This window comes from Antechinus flavipes, chromosome 5 (genome assembly GCF_016432865.1).
Source record: "Antechinus flavipes isolate AdamAnt ecotype Samford, QLD, Australia chromosome 5, AdamAnt_v2, whole genome shotgun sequence".
Taxonomy (NCBI): Eukaryota; Metazoa; Chordata; class Mammalia; order Dasyuromorphia; family Dasyuridae; genus Antechinus; species Antechinus flavipes.
In genome coordinates, this window is record NC_067402.1 from 85601019 (window position 1) to 85620597 (window position 19579).

Here is a 19579-nt window from a genome sequence, read left to right on the forward strand (position 1 = left end):
CAATATAAACCTTATTCAGGGAGATGTTTGTACAGGAGTCGGATGGGGAATAAAGTTTTTAGGATCTAATGAGACTGATTTGTGAGGTAAACCACCTGGAAATTCACAGCTGTTAATTGTAACTTCAGCTCCTATCTTCATTCTCCTTGAATGGGATAAACAGTGAAGACTTTTTCTAAGGATGTGGCTTCGACCTAGGCTCTAATTGTGACTTGAGACTTTGCAATAATAAATTGAGCTATAAAGTTATAGGTGTTCGATTATCTCAAACATTTCCCTCTTGTCTCTTCCCTCTCCCCTTTCATTAGCAATTAACACACTTATTAGGTGTGTTGTGGGATTCATTTTTAGTCTCTGGGTGAATTAGAACTCTCCAGCCAATGGGTGAAAAGCTTAAGAGGGCAGGGTGGAGGCTTTAGTGTGGGTCTATCTATAAATTGTTTTTTTTTGGCAGTTTGCACTTTGCCCTCCTATACTGATACGTCTGTTGGGACTTGCTCTTAAGAAATTGTAATAAACCCTTTTGCTTTTCTTACTCATATTTTCTATCCCACACATTAATGGGGAAAAAAAACTTCTGCCTATGTAGGTCTTCTCAGGAACTAATCTTACAAACTGAATAATAGTAAAAAGTATTGCTTTATGTCACTTCACTAGGACCAAACCCAAAGGAAGTAAATTGTGCTAACATTTTGTCTATGAATGCTTTATCATAAATCTAAACTGCAAATTCCCCGCACAAAATGCTGCTCTAACAAACTACTTGATGGGGGGAAAAATGAAGGGGAAAAGTATCTTTGAAAAGGCTTGATATAATTGAATTTGTATATCAAGTTACTTTAAGGAACAAAATAACATTTTTGGGTATTGGGACAAAAACATTTTGTAAACATTGCATTATGCTCTGCCTTGGAGCCAGGAATCCTTGTAGAGATCAACCATTCCTATTGTATACAGGGATCTATACACAATCTCTCTTGAGGTTAAATTTACTTATAACCTCCCTTTCTACTCCCCCAAGCAAGATGGCAGATTAGTGAATAGAGTTTGCTTCATAATTCACCAGATAATATATTCTACAGCAGGTAAGGCTACATTTAATAACTTTTTTCTATTAACATTTTACTACATTAATCTCTGCTCAGAGAATATCCTAAACTAGAATCTTATATGCTAAATAGTCACCACATTACAAAAAGATCTAAATCTACAATAAGATGAAACTTCTTAGAAAATTATCCTTTTAGGGAGAAGCTATTTGAACACTCAAATTAAAGAAGGCAGAATTAAGTTTAAATTGGTTCACTTCCCTAGTGAACCAAGTCCCTTTTTACCAGCAGTTTTATGTTTAAGTCTGTAATTCCAAGTGCAGGACAGATCAAATGCCAGAAATTGTACTCATGTGGCTTCTGATGAGAGCCAGTATTTTAAAAGTAGATCTGTTCCTGGCATAGATCAAGTTGAAAAACCTCCCTTTTGTACAAATATAAAATGACATTTCTCTCTTGCACTTATTTAACTACTTTTATGTGAATAAAAAGAAATGTACAAGAGGAAATATTTGGCAAGTTTCTCTATATACTTTCTATATTACATATGTATTCTGAATTGTACTCTATATGGCATGGTTATAATCTATTTGTAGATCAGAAACCTTCAAGGAATATTTTACCTCTAAATCTTTCAAAAATGTCACTTTAGAACTTAGTGGCAGCATTCCGTATGTTGTTCCTGCAGATCCACAAAGGTCAAGGTCAATAATTTTTGCATTTTCCTCTTACCTATTTTTACACACATGAATGCATTATCATTATGTATAATAGTGACCCATTTGTTTGGAGGAACTGTTTTTTAGTTTTTTTGGATTGTGTCCAGAAAGTCATTTCATGACTGAAATACTTAAAACACAGCATCTTTGTAATATTACAGAGGCATTTGGTTGACAAGTTATCATTCCAGTTTTTTTTTTATCATATAACTGTTTCACAAGATATATGGCTACTTCCCTTGGAAATAATCACTACAGTAACAGCAGACCATCTGTGATAAAGCACCTGCAGAGAGCAGACAAATGGAAACATGAACTAAACCCAAACAATGCCTTCTGCTGGAACAAGAGCTTTCCCAAAACAAAACAGAGCATTTCATCTTAGAATTTCATACAGTGCATGAAAAAAAGGAGAATTTGGAATCAAACTGTTGTCCTATGTTTTGAAAAGCCAAACCAAATCATTACCTTTTTCCTTTATAAAAACAATGCAAACTTCCCAATGATTCTCTCCTTTCCAGAACTATTAACAACTTCCCAGTTGTAACAAATTGATTTTTTTGCAGGTTAGGGTCTGGTTTGTTCATATAATCCCTGGGTGAGAATTTGGGAAGCTTTTAAGAGATTTTTTTTTTTTTTTTTGGTAAGTGAAAAGGCACAATAAGGCTTTGACAGTGGAAATCAAATGTATAAATCCTGAGAGCGAGCAAGGTTCAAATTCTATGAATTTATGTATTCACTATCTTGTGGACAGTTTACAATTTCCCATTTAGTCTACCAAGCAATACCAAAGTATGAACCAAAAGTAGAATTAAATGTTCTTCACTGACATGTTACACTATTGGTGCAGGCAATGTAATAAATCATATTGCCATAATTTAGGCAAAATTATAAAATTTAAATTTGTACCCTTTTCCCACTTAGTGGTTTTTCCTTTGAGTACCCTGTTTGCCTATAATTATATACCCGGTTCCAAAAGCAATTTACAATTTTCAAAATACATCCAAGAAAATAGGTCAACAATCCTTATACTTAAAGGTGTTTTACTATACTTTAATTTTAATTTTTAAATTTTAAAATAACTAAGTTATGGCATATTTCAAGGTGAGGAGAACAAAATGCATTGCCAAATTAGAATTTCCTGATTTTTCTTTATGTATTTTTAAAAAACTTATTTTTGGTTGTTCTTAAATCTTAACAGACCCCTTGTTATGTATTACATATTTATGTTCCATCTTCCCTTTAGATCCCAGAAGACTATTATATGAGTTCCTCAGATAGGAAAAAATTCTTGCTTTCTTGTGTGGAGGGAAGAAAGCAAAGGACAATGATGTTTTACTCCTATTTCATGGAGAGAGGAGGTAAATCACGTAATTTCAATTTCACACATTCTTCCCACCTATTTAAATTTGGATTATTTTAAGAGTATTCTTTGGGAATCATTTTTCATTCTCTAAAATAAGGGTAGAACTGCACCTAATAATTATTTTACCAAGTGGTTGTGTGTTGAAATTCAATACCTATATTAGCACAAGCCAATACCTAGAAAAATGATTTTATCCCCAATTTGGCATTTGTCTTTTTAAACTAAGGACACTTAAAAACATTGACTTTTTTCCCTTTAAAAAGAAAATTCCACAAGCACAATCATTGGTCTTGAATCTTTTAATAAGTTCTTGAAATAATAGTAAAAAAAAATGCAAAAAAACACCACATTGTTGGAAAACTTCTGTATCAATGTGAATCTTCCTAAATGTTCAAATTCAGAATAGTGCAAATTTTGTTCATAAATTTTTACAAACTCAGATCACTTTGGTTTGTTTACTTGCTACAAATATTGGCAAAAACTGAACTTCAGATTCACATTTTGGCTGTATTAAATCTAATAGGTATAGAATAATTTCTAGTTTGACTGAGAAAAATAAACACTTACTGCTTATGCATGATCAAGTTTAAATTTGTATATTCAATTACTGCATGTTGCTAATTACTTCTGGTTTTGAAAGGAGTTATCTATTTTGAAAACAAAACATTTTCACATCACTATTTTCAATTTTAGAATATTCATAAGGGATCTTTTAACAAGTTGAGAATCGCCCCACTTTTGCAACTTTCCTCTAAAGTAATCAGTTACAGCTTTCTAGAGTTTTGCACCAAGAGCATTTATATTTTCCTCAAAAAAGAGAGAGAGAAAAAAAGGAGGACCACCACATAAATATACACACAAAAAATACGTATTCTTAGACTAATAGCCCAAGATTCCATTCTGTTGACTGGTAACATCAATTTAAAAGGACAGCCAATCAAATATGAAAATCATCTTAACAAGATTTCAAACAAACCAAAAACATTTACAATGCATAATACAAAAAAAAAAAAAATCAATTCATCTTAAGTAAAAATTACAACTATACCATAACCACAAAACTGGAGTTTCTCAAAGGATTAGGGTTCAAATGGAAGGCACAACAATAAAATATCTTTTCTCATGAAAGAAATTATTGCTGAAATTTGCCTCCATGCAGTACTGAAATGAATGCTGAACCCTTAACATCGCATATGAAAAAAAAAAATAAATATTGAAGAGAATACAAGGCTCAGATTGGTTTTAATATACATTGCACTTAGTTTTAAGACCCAATAGTTGCAAATTAGGTCTCATGTGGTCTATGCCATTAACTGAATACATTGTGCTCACCAATATAATTGATATTTAGAAACACCAAATGTTTAATGCAGTGACATATGCATTCTTCTTTTTACAAGGCAATCACAGATTGCAAATCCTATAGGGCTGTGAAAAAAGTTGCAATCTCTATTCTATAGTAACAGAGAAATACAGAAATAATTTCGGCTCATTTAGAATGAAGCAAATGGCAGAGATCCATAGTTACTGTTAAATGTCTACAGATCTCGAGAGAATTTAATAATCAAGAGGTGAAAATGTCAGCCACATACCACACTGAAGAACTGACTTTTCATTGCCATTTGCTTCCAATAAGATTGTCTACATAAAACTTCACTGTCAAGATAAAAAGTATAGTTGATATACTGCTGATATACTTGAGTGTATGGGTGTGTATGTGCGCTATTGCAGCATTAAGATGAGGGCACAACTCTTGAAGCATTAAGTTAATGCTACAACCTGACATGGATCACCTCTTACTTTTTTTTTTTTGGAAACACAACCCTATTTTTAATCTTCTGGTTAAATATTATTCCTATTACACCATACCTCACCTTTGTTGAGCACCATCAATCTACTCTTTTGGGCACAAATACAATTTAATTTTAGTTCAAGGCTTTGAAATATGGCAACTGTTTCAATAACTTAAATGAAATCTAATACTTGAAGTTCCCCAACACAATTTAGTATTAAATCCTTCCAGGGCACAGCCAGGTACAAATGCTTATGCAGTAAATCGAGGTAAGACTTTAAGATAAGCAGTTATTTTTTTCCACTTGGCTATTCTAAAACAGATCCACCATTTTTAACTCCTCCCCACTCCACCCCCACCTTTCTGGTCCTCCCCCTCAGGTCATTTGTGCAGTTGGCCCAATCTAAATAGATTCTTCAGGGTAAAAAAAAAATCTTCAGTCACAATCCATATCACAGGTTCTTCCCAACTTTGCTTCAATATTGGCATCTGGGAGTCTTGACTTTAGTCACTATGTGGCTTTTCAGGAATACCCTACAGAGAGCAAAGAAAGATAATGAACACAGTGTACTCCATTTTTTTACTTTGAAACATTGGTGATTTGAACCAGAAGCTTTGTTGGACTTTTTTACTATAAATATATATTTTGTGGGGGGGTGAGGGGGCTGAGGCAATTGGGGTTAAGTGACTTGCCCAGGGTCACACAGCTAGTATGTGTTAAATGTCTGAGACCACATTTGAACTCAAATCTACTTGACTTCAGGGCCAGTGCTCTATCCACTCTATCACCTAGTTGCCCCACAATTTTTTAAACACTGTATACATATATATATGTACACAAATACACACATACAAACACAAATTCTGAGAGAAAGAGAAGACTATAAAATAACTGGTAAGATAAAAAGAGGGATAAAACAGCTGAAAAATAAAACTGATGATCTAAAATTGATTTTTAGTATGATTATGTATACAGTTATACAGTAGCAAGAGTCTAAGTCAACAAAGAATGAACAGAGTGTGAGTAGGATAGGAACCCTACCTTCCTTGGCTAAATATTTCAAGGAAATGCACTGTTAGAAACAGTTTGTTAAATTATAGTGAAGGGAGATTTCTGATAGCTTATTTACTAATAAGATACTGTCAGATCTATCCCTCTCAAAAGGGGAAGTGAAGCAATATTCTGAACTAGAATTAGTTTTATTTAAACTTATTTTTACATGTGTATTTAAGGAGAACAAAGGGCTCATGCTTAATTTCTTGGAGAATCAGATCTTCAACTGTATCAGGATGTTAGCAGTATCAAGAAACATTAGGATGGACATTCAACAACTTTTGCCAGCTGATTATGCTTTAGAAACACACAGATAAGATGAAACTAACTAGTGAGAACAAGCAGCATATAAAATACTACATGACTGATGAACTGATAAGCCTGAAGATCATTATGAAAACCTATACAAAGGGAATCTGATAGAAAGGGAACAGATTCACCAACAATTGAGAATTATTAAGTGGTCACACGAAATTCAAATAACCTTTTATCAATGTAAAAAGAATTTTGCATGTCTGTGGGAATAATTAACTATTAAAAGCATAAAATAGGCCTCACAAGTGGCTTCTTAAAAGTTTCATTAGTATCATCTCAAGACTACACATTAAGTGGAATGATATTTCATATTATATAGGTCCACTAGCAAAGAACTGATGATTTGTGGCCATCCCATGTGCCTGGAATCCATTCCTCTTTACTTTTTTAAGAATCCCTTTTTTCCTTGAGAAAATCTCTCTCACACCTTCTCCAACTGCTAGTGCCCCTCTCTCCCAAACTACCTTGTATTAACTTAATTGCTGTGTATAACATTGAATGCATTAATTTTGTATCTAAGATGCTGTACATATTTTTCTTATGTACTTGATATCTCCCTGATTAGAACACATCAATTCAATGTAAGTAGAGTAGTAGGTGCTACATACATTCTTGATAATTAATGCAGTTAACATATTTAACATATATAGGACTGCTTGCCATCTTGGGGGGGGGGGGTAGAGGGAGGGAGGGGAAAAAAATGAAACATAAGCGAGTGCAAGGGATAATGTTGTAAAAAATTTCCCTGGCATGGGTTCTGTCAATACAAAGTTATTATTAACTAAAATAAAATTTAAATTAAAAAAAAAAAAAGATAAAAAAAACTGCATTAATTTTTTTTGCTAAGATGGGTTCAAAGGAGGAATGACAGAAGACATCTTAGCAGGTCCTGTAAGAAATTCTATATAGAAAACAAACATAATTTTAGGTAACGTAGAAATCAGTGTAGAGTGATAGACTTAATAAAAAATAGGCAGATGACAAACAAAAGATAAACAAAATTGGCCAGTAGCAATAGCAATCAGAAATGAAGGGACTATAATCATTTATGATTTTAAACCATAGTTCAGAACAGGCTCTATAGAAAATGGCTATAAACCTGAATGAAAAGTTGTTTTTTATGTGTCCAATGTGAAAGAGACTTCTGGCCTTTCTGCCAAATCCACAAATTAAAAAAAGAAATGTAAAAACCTTATCTCTGAATACAAAGAGCAGTAATATGGTGGTGATAAGGGGGGGGGGGGGGGGAGAAGGAAGAAAACAACCAGCTGGATCCATACTGTAATGGACACCAGCTTCTACTAGAAATTCATTTCTAATGTTATCCCTTATATACCACCTAAAACAGGAGGGAAAAAAGACACAAACTAGAATAAGAAATTTCAGAACTTTGAATCAAGAAAAAAGGGAGATTGAATCCACTGGGAAAAAAAATTCACTAATGTGAATTAGCTTTGCCTTGGGTTCCTCTCATTCTTTTTAAGTTAAATCTCTCTGTGAACTAGGTGAAAACTAATGTCTTTAATCTTTTTTTCATGCCTTATCTTTCTTACTACTATCCAGTCCATTCTAAAAATTCTATTTCTTTTAAAAGATATTTTAGATATTTTTTAAAAATTATATCAAGCTAGAACTGTTAATGACAATTATGAAATTGAATTAGAGAAATAGTGAGAAAGCTACCTTTGGGTAAACACATGATCATAAACCTCTCATCACATTAGCAGATAGCCTTGGTGAATTGCTATGGCTGAAAAAATCAGCAGTACTTACTAAGCAACTTTCTAGTGATAAAATTACTTCAAATATAATAAAAAACAAGCCTCAAATATTAGATATAAATAAGTCAAATGGGCCTTTAGTGGAAGCCTTTCCAGATTAGCCAGAGTTATTACTAAGTCTCTGAGAATCCAGGATAATTTTCTGGGAGTGAAAGAATGAAGCTATCATTTTTAAATTATGGAATTATTCTTTCCCTAAAAAAGTATGCACCGATACCTCACAATAGTGTGGAGATGGGTTCTCAAAGCTATGTCAACAGTGTGTGATCTCGGGCAGGTCTTGCCAAGTTTGAAAGCTTACCAATGATGGACAGTCTGTCCCTAGGACCAGCCTATTTATGTTCATAGGAGATCAACATTAGGTTGACTGTCGCCTTTTTTTTTTTTTGGCCATAGCAGCTTAAGACAACCATGAACTAAAGGACATAGTGATCTGGATTAGTGAAAGGAAGACCTTAACTGATGAAAGCCTTCAAACAGTGCAATATTACAGTTTCTAAATTTCCTTCATTTTTTAAGCTGCTTTATATTTTGAAGTTCTGATCTTGACATTTTCTGGAAATAATATAGGCCCACAACATTGCTTATTTTGCAATCTATACTATATACTATGATCAAATTCCAATATTATCACAAAAAATCCTACAGTAATTCTATTCAGCTGTTCACAAATATATGTCACTGCTCTACCCAACTGTTTCCAGTAACAAAGTTTATCCTGATATCAGTACTTAAAAAAACCTAATGTGGCAGAAGGTTCATTAGCAAAGGCAGATTTTCCTTACCCTGTTCAGTTTATTAAGATTCTTTATAAGGCCTTTTACATTCTTTAATTTCCATTGCCAACATCATTATCCCATGATCACACCAAAGGAGGGTGCTGGATAATCATAGAATCTAGGTTTGAATCTCTACCTTAGGCAGGTCACTGGGCCTCAGTTTCTTCACAATGAGAAAGGAGAACCTGGACAAGACAATCTATGTGATCCTATGAATATCATAAATCTCCTTTCTGCTAGGTTATTTACATGAATACCTCAAGAACTGGTGATTTCAGTGGGAGTACTCTTTCAGCCCCATTTTCAACAAATTACAGATTTTAACTCTTCAGATTCTTAATAGATTGCTTTTATAAATTGCTGGCTCAAAAATCAGCTTATGTCCAAACTCCTGGTAATGAGTCTCAGTGTACTTAATTAGGATGGTACTTAAGACAACATAAATACAGCCCTCTGATAGACCAAGACTCAATGTCATTTCATCTCAGTATAATCCTGCCAAAGCTTGCGCTCTGCAACCATAGCTTTCAAGAATCCAGAATCACTTACTTGCCTTATGAGCCACTGGATTAAGATTTTAATTGACGTCACCAAATTAGTGTTCTTAAAATACTTTTTTGTCATCTTCCCACTCAAAACCCTTCAGTGGCTTCCTATTATTACATATACAAGTCTCTTCCTCTACAACCTCCTACTCTACCAACTAATCTAAATAAATCTTTCCTTCCAACTAAATTATCTTGCTTCTATGCCCTTGCTGTCATAGCTCCCCCATGTCTCAGGTGATCTTCCCAATTCTTTCATCTCTAATTCCTACCACTGCTTCTTCTGAACCACCTTAGCTCTGGGTGACTAGCTGAGCTTTCAGGGTACTTATTGTCTGTAGTAATCGTCTCTTATTTAATGATGTCTTCTCTCCCTCCTTCTTAGATGTTTGGGTTAAAAAGAATCAGAACCCCTAAACAGGAGGCTCTTGATCTGTAAGATATTAGGATAGTATTAGCTAAGTATTTATTATGTATTTTTTTATGATGAATGACATCGGTTTAATCAAAATGTTTACATTCCTATAATTTTCCAATAGGCATCTTAGTATGCTCAATTATGTTTCAGATTATCAATAAATTCTCAACCAAAAAAAAAAAAAAAGATTGATTCAATTGAATGCCACATCATGATTTTAGAGAAATAAGAGAATATGTGAAATCAAAGGACAAGAGAATATCAAAGTCTTGAAAGATTGGCAATCACTTACTTAATATTACAATTTACTGATAAAAGCTATTAAATGTTATAATAAGTTAACAAAGCCAAATTGCTTTGATTATTTTCCCTGTAGTCAGTACTTATACACTTAAAATTTGACTATCTTATAAAGTATATAAAATTTGCAATTTAATCTCAAATTCTAGTTGTATATATTCTAAATTCTTTCCTTATATTTTATGGTTAAATAACAAAAAGAAATGGTTCTTAAAGATCTTAGTATACTACAACAGAAAATTATTTAATGACATACTTGTTTTTATTCTGAAAGACTGATTTAGTAACTACTGATACTAACTTTATATATGACACCACTACATGTTGGGAAAACTTATTATACTCTCCCCACACTAAGTTAATAACCATAACTTCATAAATTAACTCCATAAATTGTTACTACAGAATGCATAAAAAATACATGTAAACATATGGAGATATATGGATATATCTATATATCTATCCTTCAAATTCCAACTCTCACCAAATTTTTTAATCAACAGTCAACAGCAGAATGCTGTGATAACATATCTAATGAATAGTAAGCAGTAGGGTAAGAACATTAAAAAACCTTTTTTTGAAGCTACAGAAAATAAGTGATCAAGTCATTAGAATTTATGTCAAGTTGAAATAAACTTTACAAGACTATATAATGATTTTATTTATCATACCATAGCCAGTTGTCGTCCTATGTTTCCTACTGTCACACCACCTGAGAAAAAAATACACGGCAGCCAAGAACGGATATAAAGAAAATCAGGAGATGTATACCTATAGCAAAAGAAAAAAAAAGATTTTTATTAAGTAACTTGCACGTCAATTCCACTAAAATTAGACAGTTATAAAGGAAAAAATTAAATTCAATTCAGTATGTGGACAGTCTTTTAAAAAGCATCACTGGAGACCACACCTGATTCATTAAAGGCAAGCACAAAGCCTTTATGATTGAACCATCATATCATGAAATAATAGATCCATATCGATCTATATACATTAATAAGAAATTCAGGAACAAGGCAGAATATCTTTTTTGTTCGTTTTTAAATCCAACATATGCACGCACATACAATTATCTTGATGCACAAGAAAAATCAACTGAAACCAGAAAAGAAAATTAGAAAGAAAATACAATGCAAGCAAACAACAACAAAAAGAGCGAAAATGCTATGATGTGATCCACACTCAGTTTCCCATAGTCCTCTCTGAGTGTAGATGGCTCTCTTTATCACAAGATCATTGGAACTGATCTGAATCATCTCACTGTTGAATAGAACCATGTCCATCAGAATCGATCATCGTATATAGTCGTCTCGTTGCCATGTATAATGATCTACTGCTCATTTCACTAAGCCATCAGTTCATTAAGTCTCTCCAGGGCTCTCTGAAATCATCCTGCTGGTCATTTCTTACAGAATAATAATATTCCATAACATTCATATACCACAATTCATTCAGCCATTCTCAAACTGATGGGCAGCCACTCAGTTTCTAGTTTACCACTACATAAAGGGCTAAGGCAGAATGTCTTTATAGAACTTCATGCCACAATTATGTGATTAGAAAAATCAGCGTAAGCACATATAAGAGTATGAAAATAAAAAAAACAAGTTTCAATATTCTAAAGCACAGATAGCTTTAAAAAGTTAAATTTTAAAACAATATACTCACTGATAAACACCATTATACACAAGAAACTGAGTGATCAGAGTTGCTAGAAATGCTATTGTAATTCCAAGCCCAAGGCCACTTCTTGACCGATCAAAAGTCCACCAAAGGCCCAAAGACAAAGCAGCTAAAGTCAATGACAGTTGAACATTATTGGCAAAATCCAGTTTCTGATTATGTGGAAGTCAAGGAAAAGTTTGATACTTTTGGCAAACTACTTATATACTATATTAAGTTTATAACCATAGGCTTTAGAGCTGAAAAAGAACTTTAGAAAATTACATGGTCCAATTCCCTTTTCATATATGGCAATTAAGATGAAGAGATTCTCTTTATTTATTCAAATTCTGGGAGTCATAACCTAGGTCATCTTTGATTTCCAATCTAGCATTAAACTTCAGGTTTTTTGAGGGAGGTGAAACTCAAGGTAAGGGAGAGGCAGAACAACTACTTAGGATTCAGTGTGAAATTTTTCACCAACTAGAAAAAAGTTCATTGATTTAACAGGTGGAAAGACCTTGTTGGACACAGGACTATTTATGAATATCATGACATTTGGAAATGTTTCCATTATTACTGAGCCCAAAATTTTGTACAAAGTTCTTTTCCTGATAAATGTGTGTTCACATATAATTCTCCTATAATGTTTCCATAAAGAAGCAGTAAGCCTTAAAAACAAGTTATATGCAATATTACTTTACTTCTTTTCTATACCACTATCAAGTCAGAAATAATTATTTTAAGAATCAAATCAGTGAGTATTAACATTTAGCAGGGTAAGTAGTTCAGAATAGCATCAGGGAAAAAAATACTCATTCCAGAAATCTGTATAGACAACAGTTATTTACAATTCAATATAGTATTACTGTCAGGAACAAAACATGTGATTTACGTGTGAGACTAAAAAGCTATAATGTTTAATTCAATTGTAACCAATATTTTCACACTGAAATGAGAGAGTTGTAATGGTAATTTTAAGTTCAAAATCTATGGAATTATCTAATCAGTCATTTGCCATGAAAAATCAATATTCTGGCTTGGCTTTCCATAGGCAGGACTAAGCAGCAGCCAGAGTAGAGTAAGGACCTTCTGTCAGCTATTGGGCTTACTATGGACACATTATTAAACTTAGGTAGTACAATGGAGTAGTATTGGACTGGAAAAAAAAATTCAAATTTAGCCTCAGAGGAAGTTTTCTGTTACATTATGTTGCTTTCCTAGTCTTGAAAGTACATCTAAGATTTCTTAATGGATCCATTAAATTCAACTACATGCTACAGCTATAATGTGGATTTTAAATCACCCTAGAGGAATAAATAAAAGTTTATACAAACTTGAGCAAGTCAATTAATTTTATCTATAAAATGTGGACACTATTATCTCTCTATATATTATACTATATATATATGCATATACATATATATATATATGTATATATTGCACCTATATGTCTCCCAGAGTTACAGTGAGAATCAAACAACATAACAATTGTAAAGCATTTAACATAGTGCAGGGACATGAGTATTGCTATTATTGCTACCTACTAATGCTTTGTTAGCATAAAGAACAATTTTATCTTTAATTCTCATTACTATTAAAGAGTAGTCAAGAAATAAAAGACTATCAGAGATGGGGTATATTGAGAACATCTAGTCCACAGGATTATAGATTTATAGTTAAAAAGGATTTTAGAGGTCATGTAGTCCAATTGTCTTATTTTATAGATGAAGAAGCTGAAGCCTAAGAAGAGTAAAAGATTTGCCTGAAAAGTACATCTACGTACATTATATGAAAAGTCGATTATCAGAGCAGAGACTAGGATTCTCTATCTCTAGACTAAACCAATGTTCTTTTCACTTCCAAGTCTGGAAGTGCATCTAATAAAAATTTCTTTAAAGATCCATTAAATCCAACTATTCTTCACCTACAATGTGAATTTAAAACCACACTAGAGGATTAAAAAAATACTGCATCCTAGGAAAAAAAAAAAAAGAAAAAAAAATCAAATATTTTATTTCCTTAAATCTACGAAAAATCTAATAACTGACATGTCCCCAAATTTAGAGAATTTGTAAAGTTGAGAATCATGAGTTTAACCAGAAATTACTATGAAGATTAAAATAAATTGACAGAATCCACAAAGACTGATTTGGGATTAGAGGAGATTTCCGTCAAAATAATAAATTGTCAAGTAAGTACTTTTTACTTATGATTTCTTATGCTTATAATTTAGAGTTTACCAAAAAATCAATGCTAGTATGGCAATTTCCTTGTGCAACCCCTATTTATATATCCTGAAACCATGTTTGGGAAACTCTGGATTAGATGATCCATGGGTTCCTTTCCCATATTAATATTCCATATAATAGCTTGTGTTTATTGATTTGTATGATCAAATAAAAAAAAGTAGCTTTAAGGAAATACAAAACACCAACTCTCAAAATTACTTAAGGCAACACCCCACAGATATAGAATATTTCAAGGATACAGCACTTGCATGGTTAATACCAACAAACACTGCTATGCAGCGCATTACACTGGCCCACTCTCTCTTAAACTTGTGAGGTTCTCCAAGGTGACTGTCAATACAGGGATAGAGCAAACCAACAACAGCTGTATAGGGAAAAATATGAAAAAAGACAAGATTGTTAAAGAATAGTGTGCAGTACTAACTCAAACAAGTCCCTTTTTAGAAGTATTTGATATCGCAACAAAACAGACTGAAATTTTAACAAATTAAACTGAAAAAAACAAGAGAATAGCTGTTTGAGGGATTCTTAAAAAAAAAACATGCCATTGTGAAAGAAATGAGTTATGACTGGATTAAGTTTAAAAACCGTCTGATTGAACAGAAATGTGAATGTGAAATTTAACTGAATTGTCCTGTGTTCAAATTGTCACTCACCTTGAAAATTCCATGAACCACGACTATAAATGCAACAGGTCAGAAAAGGGAGAGATTAATAATGCAAAGTAGCCATAGAAGGTCAGACATTGTGTTGGCTCTGACTTGGGTAATTTAATATCAGTTTACATTTAATTAACTGTATGACTTTGAGTAATCCCTCTGCCCCTCTGAACCACTTTAATAAGGGTTTGAAAATAAGGAACTTTAATTTCCCTTTAAGGGTTAAACCCTATTCAAAACATTCTATGAACAGTCAAGAGCATGAGAGTGGGAAGAATTGTACCATATGTAGGGAGTTAGCTCTGAATAGAGAAAAAGATTTACACTGGACTTTTTATTTAGGTTAAATATACATGTTTGTTCAGTCGTGTCTAACTCTGTGACTGCATTTGGGGTTTTCTTGGCAAAGATACCAGAGTGGTCTGCCATTTCTTCAATTCATTTTACAGATGAGGAAATTGAAGCAAACAGGGTTAAGTGGCTTGCCCAGGGTCACCCAGATGGTTACATGTCTGAGGTCACATCTGAACTCAGGAAGGCGAGTCATTTCCTGACTCCTGGCCCAGAGCTCTGTGCACTGCGCCACCTAGCTGGTCTAAATATGTACACTAGGCCAACATCGTGAATGCCCCTGAAAAATAGACTTGGTACAGCAAGAAAGCAGTTAATATTAAAACTATTAACAGGAAAATAGCACATATTTTGTAAAAATGAAAATTTTATTTCATCAAAGAGATGGCACACACACAGATTTTTGAAAAAAAACAAGATACCTGAATGACTTTCCCAACTTTCTAACTGGGTATCTGGCATTACGCATTTGGCTTTAATTATACTCAAATTATCTCTTGCTTAACTCAATTCAATCATTGCCTTTATTCTGACTAAAATATAAACTTTTACCTTACACACTCCAGAAAAATGAAAATTATTTTAAAATATTTTTGCAATATGTTCTTGATACTAGATTTGTTCATGAGAAGTTAAACATTGTCTCACCTTACCCAAACACATAAAAACCCAAAGAACCCCCAAGCAATGGGATATAAATGAGGAATTATGTTTTGGATTCTCTGGGATGTCACTATTACATATGTTGAAGGACAATCCTCAGTTCTAGTTTTTTACATGTCATATTTCCACATACCCACAATGTTGAAATTTCAAATCTGGGATTGTTCTTAAAACATGAAAAACTTTTTTAAAAGGGGCAATTTTAAGCAGTCATATATGATGTTTACTTGTGTTCAGATAATCAGAAATTTAACTCCCTCCTCCAAAAATAGCTACAACACACAAAGCTTAAATTTTTGCATTTTTGTTGATTAAAACACTCAGATTCATTGTCTCCCTTCCCAAGATTTTCTTTGCTCTAAGCAACACAACTCCCTTACAAGAGTATTTTCTGTTAAAATAAACCCGATTTATCCCTAACACAACTAGCTTTGTGACTCCAGTCAAGTCACAACTTTTCAGGGTCCCCAAACAATTTTTTAATATATGTTCTTGCAAAGCCAGTGCCATACTTCAGCTACACTGTTAGGTGTAGCTCCCTTCTTGATAGCTCCCTATGCCAAAGAAAAATTGAGTCACTTATAGAGCTAAAAACAAATTCTTAGAAATAAATCCTAAATCAACCTAATCACAAATATTTTATTAAAAAAACTAAGTTTTAAAAATGTTTCACTCCTTTAGCTAAGTTTCATCTTTTTATTACATCATTTGTTTACCTTTCTTTGTTAAAAAAATTTTTAAAGTTAGTGGTTCTAATCAAATAATACAAAGGCATCCATGTACTTGTTTTATAAAGTCATGATACAGTTCTAGGAAAAAGGTTTGGCTTTTGGCTGCAGTTGACTGGGCTATTTTGGCATAAGGAAATGCTTAAGTTCCTCCCCCAGCAACCTCCTTCCAAGCACATGTGACTGACTTGTTTTCAGTTCTCCAGCAGTGTAGCATGTTCACTTGGGGAACCAATAGCAACCAAGCATTGTGGCTCACCAGTTCTAATGAAGGCCAATCACAGGGTAGCTAGCTCCTGATGACACATGTCTGCTGCTGCACTAGAATCAAAGGTTGTCCTCAGGCTGCCTGAGGGAAGTAGGAAGAGGCCACATCACAAGAACCATTACCAGTATCTTATCTTACCTCATATCTCCATCCTTAGACTTCCTCAAATTTTGCTCTTTTTAGACTAGCTCTTAAGGTTTGGAATAAATGCCATGCTGCCTTAACTAATAACCTACACTAATAAGTTCTTGTTACAAACTGTAATTAAAACTGAAGTGTGAGGTACAGTTTACTATGTGATATTGGCATAAATTTTTTTGTTCTTGGACAAGAATTAATTAAATTTGCCATCTCCATCATTATTTATTTGGAGCACTCTACCATTACTTACCAGCTGCTGTTCCACAGCACGGAGGAACCCACCAGGCAGAGGAAAAGATTGTAGCAATAACTTCTTCTGGGAAAAGTGTGACATTCCTCTGTATTTGAAGCAAGTTGAGGACCAGAGCTAGGAAGACACCGACTGCAAAGAGCACAACACTTCGCTGCACCAAATGATGGTGCCAACTATTACCAGGGGCTCTACTGTTGTTGCTTTTGGTGTTAGTGTTCCTGTTTCTGTCTGTGGTTTCAGTGTTGATGGCACCTTGTCCCACCAGTACCAGTGAAGGACTGGAGACCGAGGGATTTAGCATGTCTCCCACTTTCTCAGTCACCCTAGCAGTGCCAGCACGGAGGTTGCCTTTATGCCTCCCTCTGGTAGTGCAAGAACAACTCCAGAAGTGTTCGTCTAATCTGGGCATCAGTCACCACCGAAGGTCTTGGAAGAATCTCCTAAAAGAAAGCAGGGAAAAGCCAAACAGTGACAAACAGTTTCAAAAAGGCAAAAATGATTTCAAGGCATCTGATATTTTCCAGGCCTACTTACTTAAGTTAGACTCAAGGTGACATGCACCTGAACAGATAACAGTGGACACGGCAGTGTTTGAATGATAAGGCTTTTTATCCAGTTCTTGCAGCCGAATCAATGTAGGACTAATGACCTCACCTCTTCCTTAGATTCTTTTAGCTGCAAAATGGACATCCTGTTACAAAAAGATCTCCGTTCAGCAGGCTGTTATGAAATCTAACGGGATCCCTGACTGAGTGCCATAGAGAAGGGACTGTATAAACATTTGCAAGGAGGAATATGCGCAATATGCTTGGAACGGACGCTCCCCTCCTAGAAAAGTACAGGTCGGGTAGCTCACTTCTCCCTTCCTTCCCCAATGCTATTCTTTATAAACTAACCGAACTTTTTTTTTCCTCTCCTTGTCTGCGGAATGCCTGGGATAAGGCATTTTCGCAGATACCGCGTCCAGCAACCGTCAAACTTTGGGGGAAATCCATCAGTGAATCTAACGTCCCCTAAAAGTCCATGAGCCCATCGGGGCTGTCAAGCATCGGCGAAGGCACGCCTCACTCCCCCCAGCTGGAAACACAGCTCTTTTCCATATGGGTCAATTTCTTTCTTTTGCTCCTTTTTAAAAAAAAACTTAATAAATGACAGATGCTTTTAGTGGCCTCGAAAATATTTCCCTACATCCTTTAAAGACTTTGGGGGCGGGAAGTCAACGAGCATTTATTAAGCGCCTACCAACTCCGTGTAAGCTTGGCTGGGGATACAAAAAAGCAAAGCTATATCCATCCCTGCCCTCGAGAAGCTCTCCATCAAAAGACGTGCAAAAACACTAGGGTCGGGACCAGACACACACTGGGCTTGGGACAATGGGGGACAAAAGCCGCTTGGAAGCTTCCGGGAGCGGGTTGGGAGGATGGAGGGACCCAGGCCCGGGTTCGGGGATGGGGCTCCCAGGCACCCACGACCCTCGAGACCGCCTTACCTGCAGGAGCGGCAAGGGACCAAAGGCCTGTCCGGCGGAGGAAGATGAGGAGAACGAAGAGGAGAAGGAAGAGGAAGAGGAGAAAGATGAGGAGAACGACGATCGAGGATGGAGGTTGGATAAGGAGGAGGAGGAGGAGGAACAGCAGCGTCGGCCTGGTCTCCAAAGTTTCGCCTACAGCGTCGAGCCGGCGCTAAAAGGTTTATATCGACACACGCGAAGCCCCCGAATCACGTTACCAAGTCCCAACCTACCCGAAACCAAGTCGGGCCCTAGCCACGGCCCCTCCCTCCCCGCGCTGACCGGGCGAGGGGGAGGGACCACCCGAGCGGCGGCGGCGGCGGCGGCGGCGGCGGCAGCGGTGGCGGCAGCGGCCACAGCCACGGTTCAGGCAGCCTCCCCCAGCTCGCGCCCTGCCCCGCCCAGCTCCGCCCCTCCCGGCTCCCGCTCCGCCCCCCTCCTTCTCGCCCAGACGCCCTCCTCCCTCTGCCTCGGCCCAAGCCTGAGGCCACACCTCCTTGTCCCCGCCAGGTAAACATTCGGTCTGGTGAGGCCGTCCCAGCCAATGGGAGACAGGCGGCCCATATGACGTAGAAGACACACCACCCGCCTTTCCAACTGACAGATACGAACGGCTGGGGCGGGAGCGCGAGCTGCGGACCGAGCGCTAGTGGCGAGGGGGGGGAGTAAAGGGGGGCGCCGAGGAGGCGTGGGACCTCTGAGAAGGGAGGGCGTTGTAAGCGAATCTTGTCGGGAAGGAGGTGGGAGGAAAACGCGGCAGCGTGCTCTTACGCACGCACGCGAGCCCGGTGGCCCCAGCCTCGCGTGCTGGAGAGGAGCTGGGGCGAGTTTAGAGAACAGAACATTATGAAACAGAACGTTCAGAGACCTAGCGCGGGCCAGATGCGAACCCCCAGCGGGGTGGGGTGAGGGAGGCAGCCTGCGGCGGGTAGCGGAAGAGCCGCGGAGCCGAGCATCTCATCCCTCCTCCCCTA

At 36.0% G+C, this 19579-nt stretch overlaps 1 protein-coding gene across 7 annotated transcripts; it reads right to left on the minus strand.

The window, feature by feature from the left end:
- Positions 1-3418: 3418 nt before the first annotated feature.
- Positions 3419-18949, minus strand: INSIG1 (insulin induced gene 1). 7 transcript variants are annotated; one of them, XM_052000309.1, is made up of 8 exons: positions 18585-18949; positions 17992-18220; positions 17630-17770; positions 17093-17535; positions 14272-14396; positions 11787-11953; positions 10790-10889; positions 3419-5460 (listed from the first exon to the last, which is right to left on the minus strand). In XM_052000309.1, exons 4-8 carry the CDS (start codon positions 17502-17504, stop codon positions 5431-5433), a joined length of 834 nt encoding a protein of 277 aa, XP_051856269.1. In that variant the 5' UTR covers positions 17505-17535; positions 17630-17770; positions 17992-18220; positions 18585-18949; the 3' UTR covers positions 3419-5430. The 7 variants fall into 7 exon arrangements, with proteins under 7 accessions (XP_051856269.1, XP_051856270.1, XP_051856272.1 ...); XM_052000310.1 differs by having other exon boundaries at positions 17630-17786; XM_052000312.1 differs by lacking the exon at positions 17992-18220 and having other exon boundaries at positions 18839-18949.
- Between the last annotated feature and the right edge of the window lie 630 nt (positions 18950-19579).

Bases quoted from the DNA above. Each gene is read 5' to 3' on its own strand.
- INSIG1 (XM_052000313.1), bottom strand. From the start codon at position 17,504: ATGCCCAGATTAGACGAACACTTCTGGAGTTGTTCTTGCACTACCAGA. The intron at 14,397-17,092 runs GTAAGTAATGGT...TTCCCTATACAG, and splicing joins GTGCTGTGGAACAGCAGCTG to CTGTTGTTGGTTTGCTCTAT. The intron at 10,890-11,786 runs GTGAGTATATTG...CTTTTGCTATAG, and splicing joins GTGTATAATGGTGTTTATCA to GTATACATCTCCTGATTTTC.